A 16,291-nucleotide genomic window follows, 5' to 3' on the forward strand; every position below is an offset into this window, starting at 1 on the left:
AGGCCACGAAATGGCCCACTCTGGACACCCTGGGGCCCTCACTGGAAGCCGCTCATCATGTGGAAGCATTTCGCAGTGGGAAAACACTGGGGCCGGGCTCACGCTTCAGAGGATCTCTGCGGAAATTCTTCCTCATCTGTGAAACTCTGGAGGATCTGGTGGCTGCAGCCTCTTTCCTGGGTTCTTGTCAGAAGGCCACACTGTGGTCAGGCCAGCAAGGGAGGGACCATGACTGTGTAGGTAGGAAGGGTGGTCAGTCTTTACCCTGCACACCAAGCTACAAGGCAGTCATTTCAAAAATTCTCAGGCAGCCCAAGGCTGCTCTTCCACAAGGTTGGCCTGTCATCATCCTCACTGTCACGTTTGCCCCGGGGTAGTACCTGCAGCAGTCAAAAGGCAAACCCAAAAGGCAACCTGGTACACCACAAAATAAGGCTTTTAGGGGTCCATTTTTAATTGTGAGTGAAGAGACCACAATTGGGTAGTATAGGGTGAGAGGCAGAGACTGAAGGGGAAGGCAAGAGGAGCATGGACTGGTAATGGGAGTTCTGGAACTATCCCAGGAAATAACTCCTCCTCCCTGGGCCTCAGTTTCCCTATCTGCATAGCAAGGCCTATTCAGCCAAGTGTTCTGACTCAGAGGTAGAAAAGAGGAGGTAGACTGAAAGGTCTCTGGGGGTAGAGGACTGGCAAAGAGGCTGGGCATAGGCCCAGAAGAGGCTCCACTAATGTTTCAGGGGCCAGGGCAAGAGTGAACATGGAAGCCCACGTACTGTGTGGCTAAATATTTAAAAAGTATAAAACAAACTAAAAAAATATTGAGCAAGGTATGTTCTATTGGCTGACCTTAAAAAAAATATTTATGTAATGACTTGTAAGGCCCAGTGTGAATGAAAATTCTTGGACTCCTTAGAGTCTCAAGTGTGGAGAGAGCTGGCCCTGGTGCCCAGCTGTGGCTACAACAAGAATGTTCTCCCGGCACTGACCTCCTGCTCTAGGGAGAGGGGCTGACTAGGGCCCCAGCTGCTGTGCTCTGAAACCCATCTTTGCGGTGGGGCCAAAGTCACGCTTTCCACAGGCCATGCCTGCCAATGACTAAGTGCAGTGGGGATGCTAAGGGGGTCCATTTGTGGGAGGCACAGGGCTCCTCTGATGGCTGCTTTTGCCTCAAGGACACCCTGACAGCCTTGTTGAACCTTTCTTCAATTTCGAGGACAGCTGCCTAGCGAGCTTCCACCTGGCCTTCTCTCCTTCACTGGGGCTCAGCCTTGTAGCCTGACATGATGGTCCTCCCAGCTCCTGCTCTTCTCACCCGGGCTCCTTCCCACGCCACCAGGTGCCCCACGCACACTGTGTGTGGAGGAGCCCCAGGCACCCAGTGCATGGCCCAGAAGCGGGCTGTGGCAGGCATGTCCCTGGTGGGCATGTGTCTCCTCACCCCCTGGCACACAGGAAGCAGGAAGGAGGCCTCTTGCCTGAGTCTGAAGTGCTAGTGGCTGGGAGCGCCCCCTCCTCATCAGCATCCTGACCTGCGTGGCTTTCTCATTTGCCCTGTTTGTGTGAGCTTCTAGAACAGCACACTTTGTAACCACCTGGGCTAGAGGTGCTGAGCATGTGTCCCAGGGCCCTCACAGCTCTGTCTTCTTTCACACTCGAAAGATCTGGTGCAGAATAGAGTAAACTGAGGCTCAAAGACATCAAGTGAGTATCCACACTCTGGTCTTTTGATGCCCACCCCTGGACTCTGCCAGGACATCCCAGCCAGCAGGGGATGGGGGGCAGCAATCACACTGTATCACACGACCCCCCTCTGGTAGCATGAGTGTTCCTTAGTCCTGGGAAATGAATGTGCATTTCTCCTAATGTTTAAAGCTGCTGCTTTCAACCTTGCAGCAACCCAACCAGGGGAATGGAGGGCCAAGCGTGTTGTCCCCTGAGGCCAGCTAGGCTCTGGCCCCTCAGAACTTATCATTATACTTGCAGTCTGGGTAGCGGTAGGCAAATCTGGGGTCACAGGTCCTCAGGGGTCTCAGGATGTCCTTGAGCCGGCTGGCGGCCCCGAGGACTTCTGAGTCTGGGTGGGCACTGTCCCCACACTCATCGAGAGCGTTGTCTATCTCCTCTTGCACCGGGGAGGGGAACCTCTTCTGGAGAAGTCGAGGCAGCAACTGCTGACACACCAGTACCAGGCTCTGCTTCTCAGGGATGGTGTCACAGGAGGGTAGCTGGGCCTGGCAGCCAGAAACCAGGCAGCTAAAAATGTCTTTATTCTCTCCTGCCCTGGTGGCTGCTTGGCTGCCTAGAAGAGAAACGGGGAATATTACATATCGTGCAACCTGTGCTCCTTGGAGGAGGGCGCCACTAATTAGAATTGCTGGGCAAACTGGTTTAGTCTCTTAGCATTTCCTTGTCACCAGGAGATTTAGAGCTCAGGGACACAATGGCTCCTTCTGAGAACCACATGGGTGGAACTCTCTCTGCCATAATAGGTTGAGGCCTAGGCATGGAAAACCCACTTATCCCTATGAGAAGTTGGGCTTATAATTGTAAGTCTCTCATTATTATTGAATTAAGGAACTCAGGAAACTATTAAGACTGGTTTCATTTGCTCTTTTAAAATACAAAGGCAGGAGAAAAAACAGGTAATTCTGAATATTCATTCAAAGGGTTGTATTGGGACTGACCTTTAGTGATTTATAATACATATCCTGAATATTCTGGAATTAGCCTCATTTCTTCTAATTTGAGTCTACTTAATAAGGACAAATGAGGAAATGAGTAAGTGTGGTTTAATTTGTCTATCTTTGTAGGCCCTCTCATATAAACAAACTCAGAAATTGGAAAAGAAAATCCTTTGTCCCCTCCTCGGGCTAAGAAAATTTGGTCACTGTTAGAGATTGGAGTGTTCAAAGGGTTCTAGAACTCTGGATGAGCCTTTGCACATAGTGAGAAACATGAGTCACTCATCCACTTCATTCGGTTCCATGCTTTAGAATTTGAAAACTTTATAAAAATTAAATGTGCCAAAATGGATTGCAAAAGGTACCAATGTAGGCTTTCGATAAAGGCTAAAAGCATCTGATGAGAAAAGCTCTGAGGCGAGGATGGACTCAGGAGTTTTGTGTGTGTGTTAGGAGAAGCAGCATGGGTCCCCGAGCCACACAGACCCGAGAGGACACTAGCACTGCCCTGTGGGAGTGCAGCCCGGGCCGTGCCACTATGTGCAATGCCCCTCGTGGACAAGGCCAAGTCCACTTTGCTTGGGAGATGGAGCAGAAACTCAAATGAGGGTGAGGGACATTTTACATGACATTTAACATTCCCTGAACTTGGGTTGCTCTCACTGTGACATGTGGAGATGAGAAAGGCTCAGTAGTGTGACCCCCAGCCACCCCTCCCTAGCTCCTGTCACCCTGACTTCCCCTCTGACAGCTGCTCAGCCAAGCCCACGCTGAGTACCTTCCTGCTTGTCGATGACACCCAGTGTGCTGGCATCCCGGATGAACAGATGCCCGTTGTTAAAGATGCCAAACATGTCTGCCTCAATATGGGTGAAATAGAAGAAATAGTTCAAATCGTTGCTCCTCAGAGACTCCAGGACACCAAGGAGCTGGTAGGCGAGGTCGGCTGCCTGGTCTGGGGGTGCGCTGTAGAATTCCTGCAGCGGTCTGGTGCTGGTGCTGACGAGGAATCTGCCACAGGAGCCCAAGTACTTGGGCAGTGGCCATCCCTCAGCCCCAGGGAAGATCTGCCAAGCCAGAAGGAGGAGGCATTAGAGGAACAGAGAGAAAAATCTCATGGTGACAGCTCTCTCTCTCTCTCTCTCTCCATCTCTCATTGCACGCACAGAAAGATCAGCCTTACACAGGTGTCCCGGGGCTCAAAATGTGTCAGCAAAGTGTCTCTCAACCTTTTATATCCCTCTTGAAGCATGGAAATACCCCAGCCCCTGCCCACTTTTTAATTTTGTTCTCAATGGAAAGATTCAGAAAAAGACACTGTTCTCATTTCTTTGCAGTAGACTGTATTTCAACAGACTTCCTCCAAGTGGGGCATGAGAATGAACTTGCCACAATTTTATATGGTGTCCAGGATTTGGGAAAATATGTTTATTTTAAGAGTTGTGTAGTTGAAGAACTATAACTCATCTTTTAGATTTCACAGATATCACTGCTTAGGAAGAAGCTATGGGAAAAATAATAGAGGGTCAACTTAAGTCTGATTTAAAGAAAAATATTTAAAAAATTTTAAAATATTTAAAAATATTTTAAAACAGGTACAGTATATGTACCTGTTCTGGCATAGGGCAAAAATCATGAAGGTGGCTCTTGGGTGACTCAAGTTTTGGGAACCACTACATTGGCCCTAAGTCTTTCTCCTGCCAGCCCTGGGTGAATCTGCCTGGCTGGGGTAACTACGTAATGTACATCATACAGATGTTCCCCAACTGACTGGAACCTTCCAGACAGCCTAGGGAAACACAGTCTGGGCTTGTCTCCTTTGTCTCCTTGTAAGAGCACCAAACTTGTGGATTTCTGAGATGAAAATGGGAGGAGGGAAGCTTGGTTGGCCTTTTCTTGACTATTGATTGAAGCAGCTGTATCTAGAATGGTGTCTCTATGGGGAAAATAACAGAAACTATACATAGTCAGCATTTTATTCCTTGTTTTTCTTCTTTAAAGAACAAAGCTATCTCCCTCTCTGATGGTTTTCTGAGGTCTTCTGCCCTTTTTATCCCCCCCGCCCCCCCACACACTGTGAAGAACCCATGCCCATTAGCTCTTGGAGTTTCCCCTGCCCAGATGGGACATTTCCCACCATGTGCTGTGGAGGGAGGTCCCGGGCCCACTATGTGGCCACGCAGCCATTCCTGGGTTCCATGCCATGAGCCCAGGGTTGAGTGGAGGGTCTCAGCCACATGGTTTCAACCCACACCTCTCAGGAGGCAGGCCTCGGAGTAGCCAGGGTCTGCTCGGAGAGTGCAGGACAACAAGCAATTCATCTTCCTCCACTAGTATTTCAAATGCCAATGTTAGGAGGAAGAGCACGGCTTCTGAGGCAGATAGCTCTGGGTTTGGGTTCCATCGCCAACACTGGCTAAGTGAGTTTGGCCAAGTCACTTCACCTCTCAGAGCACAACTTAACCTCATCTGGAAAGGGGGACAATAATGATATTTCCAGGTGGTTTCTGTCAATATTAAATGAGGTAATGATGTCAAACACTCAATGCAATATGCCTGGTATGTGGCAGGTGCCAGTTAAATGAGAGCTGCTATTACGTATTCAGCCGTCATCTCTCTGGTCAATATTCATTAACCGTCTTTGCTATGGCTTCTTTCTCTTCCACGTGTACCTTCTTCCCTTCCTCTTTTTTCTCTTCTCCTCTTCTCCCTCTTCTTCCTCCTGTTTTCTCTATTCATCTTTCTTTCCCTACGATTCCCTCTCACTTTCAACTTCCTTTTGCATCCATTAGGTGACCTCTGTGTTCTGACCCTTAGGGTCAGGGGGCAATTGGAGAGATTGGGCTCTACCTGTTCCATGGATGTTGGTTTCCCACTGGACTGGAAACTGCATGAAAGCAGGGGTCACCATACCTGTCTTGTTGACCCAGACCCTAATGTGTCCGCATTTATTGATATTTGCCCATTCCATGTTGCTGGACACTTAGGTTACTTCTATTTTTTTTTTTTTCTCCTTTCCAAGCATAGCTGCAGGGCACATCTCTGGGTGGATCATTCTTGGCTATTTCCCCACCTCCTGAGCTTGTTCAAACTTTACTGATCTTTGACGTACAGGGCAAAGCTGCCCTACTTCATGAAGCTCTTCAGGGCTGCCTCAAGCAGTGAAGGTGGCTACTGTCCCCAACTACCCACCTCCTGCTGTGCGCTCCCTCTTTCCTCTATAGCAGCCACAGCACCTTCAACATTGCAGAAACCAACAAATATTTTTCTCCTTCCTTCCTTCCTTCCTTCCTTCCTTCCTTCTCTCTTTCCCTCCCTCCCTCCCTCCCTCCCTCCCTCCCTCCCTCCCTCCCTCCCTCCCTCCCTCCCTTCCTTCCTTCCTTCCTTCCTTCCTTCCTTCCTTCCTTCCTTCCTTCCTTCCTTCCTTCCTTCCTTCCTTCCTTCCTTCCTTCCTTCCTTCCTTCTCTCTTTCTGTCTTTTCTTTTCTTTTTTCTTTTTCTTTTTTTTTTTGATACAGAGTCTCACTCTGTTGCCCAGGCTAGAGTGCCGTGGCGTCAGCCTAGCTCACAGCAACCTCAAACTCCTGGGCTCAAGCAATCCTCCTGCCTCAGCCTCCCGAGTAGCTGGGACTATAGGCATGTGTCACCATGCCAAGCTAAATATATATATATATATATATATATATTAGTTGTCCAGCTAATTTCTTTCTATTTTTTAGTAGAGATGGGGTCTCACTCTTGCTCAGGCTGGTCTCGAACTCCTGAGCTCAAATGATCCGCCTGCCTCGGCCCCCCAGAGTGCTAGGATTACAGGTGTGAGCCACCGTACCCAGCCTTTCTTTTCTTTTTGAGAGGGGGTCTTGCTCTATCACCCAGCCTGGCAAGCAGTGGCTTGATCATAGCTCACTGCAGCCTGAACTCCTGGGCTCAAGTGATCTTCCCACCTCAGCCTTCTAAGTCACTTGGACTAGAGATGCTTGCTAATTTTTAAAAAAATATTTTAGAGATAGGATTTCTCAATACATTGCCCAGGCTGGTCTCGAACTCCTGGCCTCAAGTGATCCTCCTGCCTCAGCCTCCAGAGACACTGGGATTGTAAGCATGAGCCACCACCAACAAGTATTTTTTGAATGCCACAAAGGTCCTACCCATGGGCTGGTGGCCCCAAGGAGTGCAGTAAAGAGAAGGAGAGAAATGAACCCAGAGCCAGCTCCTGGGAGTCCGAGATTGCCCCTCAACCTGGTAGGCTTGCCGCAGCCGCACACCTGGAGAAGGATGGGGTGCGCGTTGACAGCCAGCGTGTAGAGCAGACGCAGCTTGTCGCGGTCGGTGAAGTGGGCCATGAAGATGCTGCCAGAATCGGCCACTTCGGCGTAGCGCCGGACCACGCGATCCAGGAGTCGCTGTGACGGGCAGCGCAGGAGTGGGCTGGGCAGGCCCTGCGGGCAGGTGGGAGAAAGGCAGGAGGAGAAAGGGTGTTGAGCGCTCCTTGGGGGCAATGGGGGGCGCGGACAGGTCCTGCTGGTGGGGGAGACCTTGGGGTTGGGGGCCCAAGTGGGGTGGGAGGCTGGCTGGGGTAGTGGCGCTGCCCAGGCTGGGAAGGGGAGACCCTTGGGGCAGGAAGGGGCACAGGAGCCCTGAGAGCCTAGGGAGGGACTGGGCCTTCCGGGGCGGCAGGGCAGGAGGGCACTGGGCAGGTGGCAGGAGGAGGAGGAAGGGAGAGAAGGTGGACCCTCCTCATCCAACCTCCGGCTGGCGGTTCTTCTCCACCCACCGTCGCATCCCACCCTGCCCTTGGGAAGAGTGCTCATCCCAGGCCGCATTCATCCCCTGCGATCAGCCCTTTCTATTCCTTCCACCATTTCACTACGAAGTCGCCATAACCGTGATGCTACACGTGAGCATCTTTATTTGTGCCTCTTTGTTCTTGGGATAAAATTCAGAGAGACAGTCCTAGGTTTGTTTTCCATGGCCTTCCAGCCCTCCCCTACACCTTTCTCCTTATGCTGAACCAAGAAGACAACGTATCTCCTAATAGAAAGAAACGTAGTTAAGTACAGGGCCCTGGGGCCAGTCTGCCAGTATTCAACCCAGCTAAGCCAACTACCACTGACTGTGTGACCTCAAACAAGTAACTTAGTCTCTCTGTACCTCCGGTTCCAGTTAAAGTGAGGGGGATGGTAATAGCATCTAAAAGGGCATCAGGATCAAGTAAGTTAATAGATTGGAATTCACAATTCGTACACAATAGCTCCTTTTATCCTTTCAGGCACCCCAGGAGGTAGGTGCTATTAGGACCCATTTTGACCCATTTTGACATGAATCCCATTAGGACTCATTTTGCAACTAAGGAATTGGATGTTTGCAGAACATAGGTAATGGTTAGAAGGGTTGGATTCAGGATTTGAACTCAGTGGGTTACACTCTAATAACCGTGCACTTTCCCCTGTAATAGGTCTTGCCCCGCCCCCATTCCAGTAAGCTACCCAGAGAAGTTCTCTTTGCTTCTGTTAGTCTCATCCTACACACCCCGAAATTCCACCATTAGAGATGATTGTTGTGGGGCAGGGGACAGGGTGGGGGATAAGTAATTTCTTCTCTTCTCCAAGAGCCAGTTCTTAAATGAAAATATCTCTGGGAGAGGTAGGATACTAATTGGCTGTAACAACAGCAATAATTATAGGTAATAATTATCGACTGCTTACTACACAACAGAAACTGTTTCTAAGCGCCTCCCAGGTAGTATGTTCATTCATTTACTCCTCACAAGAACTTATTATTGCTCCATTTTACAGATGGCAATACTGAGATTTAGAGAGATTAAGCGAGTTGCACCAAGTCACATATACCTGGTATGGAAACCAAGACAGTACACCAGGTTAAAGGTAGATGGAGCCAGGCAGGACTTGCACCCGTATCTTTATTGGGGATGAGAGGATCACATCATGTAACCCTGCACTTAGCTGGCATCAGGACACTCATTTATTCATTCATTTATTCATTTACCCACCGATGTTTGCAGAGCATCTACTGAGGACCAGACTCGATTCAAACTATATCTGTGGACATGAAGGGGAACAAAACAGGCCCCGACTTGTCAGCTGGAAGAGAACATCAAGTGCCCAGCCATTATGATGTGATGCAGAAAGAACTATTGCAGTGAGCTATCGGAGCCTGCTGGGCCACATTATAACTTCTGTGGGCTCTTGGTACCCTTGCCTTCATGGGTCCCTTCCTCCATGAAAAATATTAAAAATTATATTTCACAACTGCATTGGTATAAAGATACATATGTTAATATTATATAGTCAGACATGTTCTTGGGCTTAAAGTTTCATTTTTTTCCTTCTTATTTTAAAAGAAATCAAAACATTTTTGTGAGACCCTAAAAGACTTCTTGAAAGATAGTGAAGTCTTCAAATCTTTGTTGGCAGTAGGATTGTGAAGTCCTGATCTAAGCTGAGGCCTTAAGCCTGGGTAGAGTGAACTTATAAAGAGGGTGGAAGAGTATGTTATGCAGAAGGAAGAGTATATACAGAACCCTTTGAGATGGAAGAGAATATTCTGGAAACTACAGGTATGTTAGGATTCCTTGAAGCTAGAGTATCACTACTGAGAAAGGACAGAGGAGGAACGTTGAAGTCATTTTAAGCAGGCTTTGTCTACTTCTGTTTGGCGTGTGCTGGCCAAGTGCAAGTCCACAATTATATTGGCCAATAGTGAACAGAATTGGGAAACTACATGTTTCCGATAAAATAATTATTCATTTCAAAATCAAATATACTACTTTTGGGGATTACTTACTGCTTTGGAGTTTCTAAATCATTGCTTCCTTCTGCATACCTGGGCAACAGAATTACCTTAACCACCTTCCAATGAAAGGCAAAAGGAAAACCAAACTCTGGCCCTTCATTGTCCCTCTCTGTCACATGCCCTGTTTCCTCATCCTCACATTTCCTGTCAGCCACTATCCGTTAGGGAACCAGCCAGCCAGTCAATATGTTCATGGTATGGTGCTAGTGACGGGGCTTTTGCTCTGCTGTATTGTCACTTAACAGGGACCATCAGTGCAGGGTGATACTGAAAGTGCTGATCACATTTCTCTACCACAATCTCTAACAGCCTGTAAAACAGTCAACAAAATTTAATGGGTATGTTGCCATGATGGTTAACTTTATGTGCCAGCTTGGCTAGGCTATGGTACCCAGTTATTCTATCAAACACAAATCTGGGTGTTGCTGTGGAGGCATTTTGTAGTTGTGCTTAACATGTCCAATCAGTTGACTTTAAGTGAAGGAGATTCTAGCAGTAGTAATCTAGATGGGCCTGATCTAATCAGTTGAAGGCCTTAAGAGCAAAACTGCGAATTTTCTGAGGAACAAGAAATTCCACCTGCAGACTGCAGCATCCACTCTTGCCTGAAGATTTCCAGTCTGCTGGCCTACCCTAGGAATTTTGGACTCGCCAGCCCCAACAATCACATAAGTCAATTCCTTGAAATAAATCTGGATGTATATTGTATATGTCTCCTACTGGTTCTGTTTCTGTGGGAGAACCCTGCCTGATACACTGGCTAAGAGAAAAACTCTTGTTCATTGCAGAAACAGACAGCAACTGAGACTGAAATCTAGACTTGTTTCCGCCTTTGAAGCTTCTAGTGAAATCTGAGTACAGGAGACTTAACTTCCCCCAATGAGTCCTTTTACCTTGGATTGGCTTTCATCCATAGCCCTGAGTGTGTTTGCTCAAAAAACATCAGTAGCGATCAGCAGTGTCCTCATTTAAAAGGTTCTTATCAGAACGGAAGCATAGAAGTTAAAAAGTCTTGACAGATGATTTCATGACTCTGATGGAGACACTTAAAAAGTAAAAAAGCTGTGCTTTTGTTTCTCTCTAGAAGCTAGAGATCAGAGTTCACCCATTAGTAGAGCAAGAAGGGGTTTCTCTTCACAGCAGACCAAAACATAAAAGTTATGTGGATCTTTGGCAATCTTGTCAGAATTGCCCTATTTCCCTCTCAGGCTCCATCCCATGGGTAAAATCTGCCCAGACTGAGGGTCTCTTCAGAAGTAAACCACAGAGGGACCACATCTGGGTTGGGGCAGTCTGAGTGATGGCCTTATCTAGGGGACCATGGTGTGATGGAAAGAGTCCGAGCTTTGGAATTGACCACTTGCCATTGGAAAATATTGTGCAAAGGTAGCCCACTGCTGGTGGCCCTGTGTGTGGTGAATTCAGGGGGGTGGCATGAGAGCTGCATGTGGAGGGCTGATGCAGAAGCCCCTGTAGTGATTACTATTTGCAAATGTCGTTGGCATGACATGGTTGGGAGAAGGAGGCTAACACTTTCTGGAAGCTCTAAGTATTGGGCCCTATGCCAGGCCTTTTCACAGGCATCATCTCAGCATTCACAGGGACTTGGAGCCTTTAGTTCTCTCTGGTCCTGGTGATATCCCTGGAAATTTAAAGTGATTGATTGTAAAAAGTCTTCAGAAAATCTGTGGAAAACATTTGTGACATTACTTTTCATAGCCCATGCTGGCAAATGCAAATGGTAGACTGCATTATTAAGTGATCTAGTAAAATACTCCCACTTTTCAGATGAGAATAAGGACCAGGAAAGGGAATTGGCTTGTTAAGATCATGCTGCTTATTGGTGTCCAAGTTTGCTTTCACACCTTGATAGCAGTAAGGATTAAAATGATTTAATGTGGAAAGAGACAAAAAAAAATTTAGTGGTTTCAGAGTATGGCAGTGTCCCAAACTTTACTGGTGATCAAGGCCTTTGGTATGCTATAAAAATACAGATCCCCAGGCTCCTGCCTAGAATTGTGGGTAGGAAAGTCTGGTGGGGGCCTAGGACTCTGCATTTTGACAGGTGTCCTGGGTCATTCTTGTTATCAGGCAAGTCTGGGCAACACAGGTGGGGAACATGGGAGATAAGGAATTGAGATGCGATTCAACATTCCCATCTTAGGAGTTTTGGAAGAAGTACCTGAGCAGCCTTCTTCCTTTATTTTGGAGACAAATACGATTGTGCATTCTTAATGGTAGAATAAGGACACTTGGTGAGGGTGATGACTTCTCATCACTCCTTTGACAGCCGTCATTTTTCCCCAGAAGATTTTGGTTAATATTTAATAAAAGCCCAACAAGTTACCCTTTAAAAGGGTGTTTGCACACCATAATAAGGGTTCTCTAGAAAACCAGACAACCTTCAAAACCAAGCAAACGAATCTCTCAGGTGGTACTCATATATGCTTGGAGGAGAGATGGGGTTACTGACCCCTCACATAGTATCAGCTCTGCCTTCTCAGAAGGTCTGAGCCTTTCTTCCAGATAGCAAGGAGGGCTGGAGCAGAAAGAAGAATCAGGAGTGACAGGTTGCAGCTGGAAAGGTATTGACTATACAAGGGCCATGTATTGACTCCAGTTGGCTATTAGACCCATGCGGCAAATCAAGGTGACAAGGAGAAAAGGAGAGCTGGAATCCTAGATGCCTCCATTTTTAGACTTCATATGTTGGGTCAGGGATGGGTGAAGGTAGTAGGATTACCCCTTTGGTCGTTTCGGCCAGCAAAAGATGCCAGAAGTCATGATACTGCATAGTACATTTTAGCATGGTGGAAGAACTGGAGACACTGTTGGAATTCTCTACTGCTGCCTGTCCAGCTATCTCTTTGGAGCTTGAGCACAGACTTGGTTTACAAGCCTAGCAGAACATGCATACAAAAGGCCTGGCATGGTGAGAGACACATGCTCTGTAGTCAGTAAATGGTATGTATCATTGTCACCATCACAGTCATCAGCATTGGCATTGTCACTGCTACATTCTAGATGTGCCTTCCATAACCAGTGTGGTACTTCCATGCCCTGTGTCCTATCCTAGCTGAAGCTTCCCCTCCCGTGGTCACCCGCTTAGGGCAGCAGGGTGAGGCCATCTTTGCTGGACGAGGGTGACTGGTATGGAAGGCTACCCAATGGGCTGTTGATGAAGAGGTAAGCCAATTATTCTGACTTTCTTTTGGGATTTAGATTTGGGATCTATCTGAGAAAGAGGGGGTGGCCAGTGCTATGGAATGAAGCAGAGATGCCATGAGCCAAGGTGATTGGGGGCCCATGAGAGAGGGGCTGACACACCAGATTCATGGTTGCTGGATGCCAGAACTGCCCAGGTCTTGGAAGCTTCTATACCAAGTTCTAGGCCAGGGATGGCCTTACCAGAAACTCCTTTTCCAGACAGTGGGCTCACTGACTCTTTGCTCCTCATCTCCAGGATAGCCAAGAACCCCAACAACCAGAGAAATGTGGCTTTATTGAGGCTCAAAGGAAGGGCAGTGTGTTAGGAAGGGAGGTCCTGAGCCTACTGATTCTCACTTCTACCCCTGTAAGTGTGTGTGTGTGTGGGGGGGGGGGGGCAGGCATGATGGTGTCTTTTCTCCTACCTCACAGGAATGGCAAGGAAGATAATATGTGTGAACCTTTTTAAAGCATTCACCATCCTGGGCCCCTATATGGCCATAATATCCGTTTCCCATATTAAACATCCAACTTGCTTCTGTATGACTTTTGGCACTTTCCAAAGGTAAATATTACTCCAAAGACAAAGATTCACCACTACTGAACATATTTTAATATTTGCTCCAGTGGATATAAATGTACACAAAAAGAACACAAACTGCTCTTAGAAAGATCAAAAGTCAGCTTTTCTCAGTAAGAAGGTCACCTTTGGCAGCTAGATTTGGAAAGCTAAGGGACATCTTGAACAAATGAACTTTGAGTTTGTGTAAACTTATTGTTCTCAAGCTCTCCTAGCATCCAGGAAGAAGAGAAAGTTCTAGTGCTAATAAACCTATAAGTTTACTTTCTGGTTACACAGCTTTTACATGATTTAGTTGTTAAATATGCTTGTGAAATGGGGCTTAGGTTAATCATGTATCACAGTTAATCAATGTGCCATAATTAAAACAATGACAATGCAATAATTATCTCAGTTGGGGGTAATTAAACCAAAAGTTACTGAACATTTCTTCAAGCTACATTGTGTTCGAACCCATGAACGCTCCCGTTTGGTTTATGTTATGAAGAGAAACATTCTGCAGTTATTTTCATACGTCAGTAGGTAGATTTTTTTCCCCCTTTACTCAAGTTCTTTCTTTTTTTTTTAAATTTTTTTTTATTCCTTTATTTTTTTTTTCCATTTTCAGTTGGCCAATTAAATTTTTTATTTTATTTTTTTTTTATTTTTAGTAGAGACGGGGTCTCGCTCTTGCTCAGGCTGGTCTTGAACTTCTGAGCTGCAACGATCCACCCGCCTCGGCCTCCCAGAGAACTAGGATTACAGGCGTGAGCCACAGCGCCCGGCCTCAAGTTCTTTCTAATTATTTTTTCCTCTGAAACCCAGAAGACACAATGCAAGGCTTTTTAGTGTGTTAACTTTTCTTTCTACAAGTGCCTGGCCACCACAGTGATTATTTCAGAGAAGCCATTTGGATGATTTTGGCAGTTTAGACATCCAAAAATGTCATCGAAATTCTCGGTTAAATTTATAGCCAAAGTTTACCCTCTTAGCTCGCTGTTACATATCCTAGAGGAGGGAGAGGAATATGGAAAGTAGATCTCCCCAAATCATTTCAATTTTGCTTTGAAATCCATAAGAAATGGCAGGTTTAAGATAAGTCCCTTCCCCCATTAGGAAGTTTCTTTCTGCTATCATTCACCTAGGTGATCAATTTGGGTTCTGTGAAACTCAGTCACTGAAGGGAAGTTGGGCACAGAGGGTAGAAGCAGGGAGAGCAAATAAGCCAAGAGTGGGTGTAGAACTTGGAGTTTGCCTTGATCATCTTAGAGTAGATAATATACTCAGGAGACTTGAATAGATGTTAAAACCACATTAAATTAAAAAAAAAAAAACAACCACGTAGATTTGGTGGGGTGGGGCAAGGGATATGAAATATTTCCCTTAAACTGGAAGGCCTGTCTCTTGCAGAGCTACAGTTTTACACAGTACAGGTCCTCTAACTCTGAGTGACATCCTTTTATTGGGCAGGGCTTTTGTTTGTTTAGACTTTTGGTACTTTGCAGAGGTTCTGAGTTGAGCCCTGACAGAATGTTCCCTCAGGAGCAGAAGGCTTGAGAAAAGTTCTGTTTCAGTCACTGGGGACGGTTCCCAAAAGAGGAGTAATGAAGAGAGAGCCGCCCTGAACGTGTGGAGACATATACGTGGCTTTATCCATTCTCCTGCCTCTACCAGTGCCTCCTGGCATGTCCTATGTGTCGCATTCCCAGGCCTGCTTCCCTTTACTCTGTCTTGTGTTCCATCCACCTGGGGAAGGATCTCTGCTGGATGGCCAGACAGTCTCCACCCCAAACTCCAAAGGTGACAAGCTGGATTCAACACCTCCTTTGGGAGGCAGTGTGATGAAATAGTTACAGCCATGTCCTTTAAAGTCAAGCTGCTTGGGTACAAATTCCAGCTCTGTCACTTAACAACTGCATGACTCAAAGTAAGATCTTTATCCTTGCCTCAGTTTCCTCATGTATAACTGAGGGATGATAATTAAGAAGACCATATGACTTATCTTCTAAATCAGATATTTTTGAGAGCAAAACAGGTGGTTTTAATAATTAAATGAGGACATCAGACATACACTGGGTCTGTCTCAGGCAAACTTGAATAGATGGTTACCCTAATAATTATGGCACCTGCCTCATGAGGGTGTTGAGAGGGTCACATCTGTGAGAACAATGCCTGGTACATGGGAAGGACTCTAGAAGTATTTGCTCTTATTATTTGCCCCAAAGACAACACCCTTTCCTAATTTTTCCATTAGTGTAAGTGACTCCACCGTTTTCCTAGTCTTCCGGGTTAGACTATCTGGAGCTGTTGTTATATGTCTTTAGCTTTATAGCTGATCTTTCCTGTCTTTGACTCTCCATATCATTTTGTGGTGTCATTATTGTGACCTGTAACATACAGGTACTGTATCATATCCATTTGTGACCTGTCTTAGTCACCTCTCCCCCAGCTGGCCCAGGCTGCTCCCTTTCCTTCCTGAGCCTCTGATCTGTCATCTCTCAGGTGAGGATGATGGTATTTGTTCAGCTTACATCAAGGACACCCCCCACTGTCAAGCTTTGGCTTGCTTTCTGGACTTCATAGACACCAGTTTCATGTTTTCCGAATGCACAATAAACATGTCACTGCGCTTTACAGCCTGTGGAGCACTTTGTAAACACAAGGTACTGGTGTCAGTTCGAGGGGTCAATGGTTACATGCTCCTTCCCTAAATTTCACAAGTTGGGTCTCTGACTAGGAAACAAGGTTGCCTCTGGAGGGCCAAACACCATCCACACCTTAACTATGATTGATCCAGGACGGTCTTCAAATGTGGGAAAAATAATTGGGAACCCCAGGAAATCCTTGTCAGGAAGCTCTGGAAGTAATTTCAGAGAGAGAGGTTGGGGTGAGTGTTATTCTCCTGTCTGCCATTGGAAAGGTCAAGTAGACACAGGGGGTTAGTCAGACTGGCCACTCAGGCAAGAAAACCCAAGGATCAGAAGTTGGCCTTGGGGTCTGGGGAAGAGGATGCCCCAGCCCACAGCCTCCAG

General features: G+C 46.7%; 1 protein-coding gene across 1 annotated transcript in view; it reads right to left on the reverse strand.

The window, feature by feature from the left end:
• Positions 1–604: 604 nt before the first annotated feature.
• The window catches only part of DIPK2B (divergent protein kinase domain 2B), a 43,108-nt gene continuing 27,421 nt past the window's right edge, over positions 605–16,291 (reverse strand). The window contains exons 3-5 of the mRNA XM_012754086.2: positions 6,946–7,119; positions 3,460–3,748; positions 605–2,299 (exon numbers count right to left, since the gene is read on the reverse strand). Of these exons, the coding sequence (XP_012609540.1) occupies positions 1,959–2,299; positions 3,460–3,748; positions 6,946–7,119 (804 nt within the window). The 3' untranslated portion in view covers positions 605–1,958. The remainder of the gene's footprint in view (positions 2,300–3,459; positions 3,749–6,945; positions 7,120–16,291) is intronic.

The sequence above is a fragment of the Microcebus murinus genome, chromosome X, assembly GCF_040939455.1.
Source record: "Microcebus murinus isolate Inina chromosome X, M.murinus_Inina_mat1.0, whole genome shotgun sequence".
NCBI lineage: Eukaryota > Metazoa > Chordata > Mammalia > Primates > Cheirogaleidae > Microcebus > Microcebus murinus.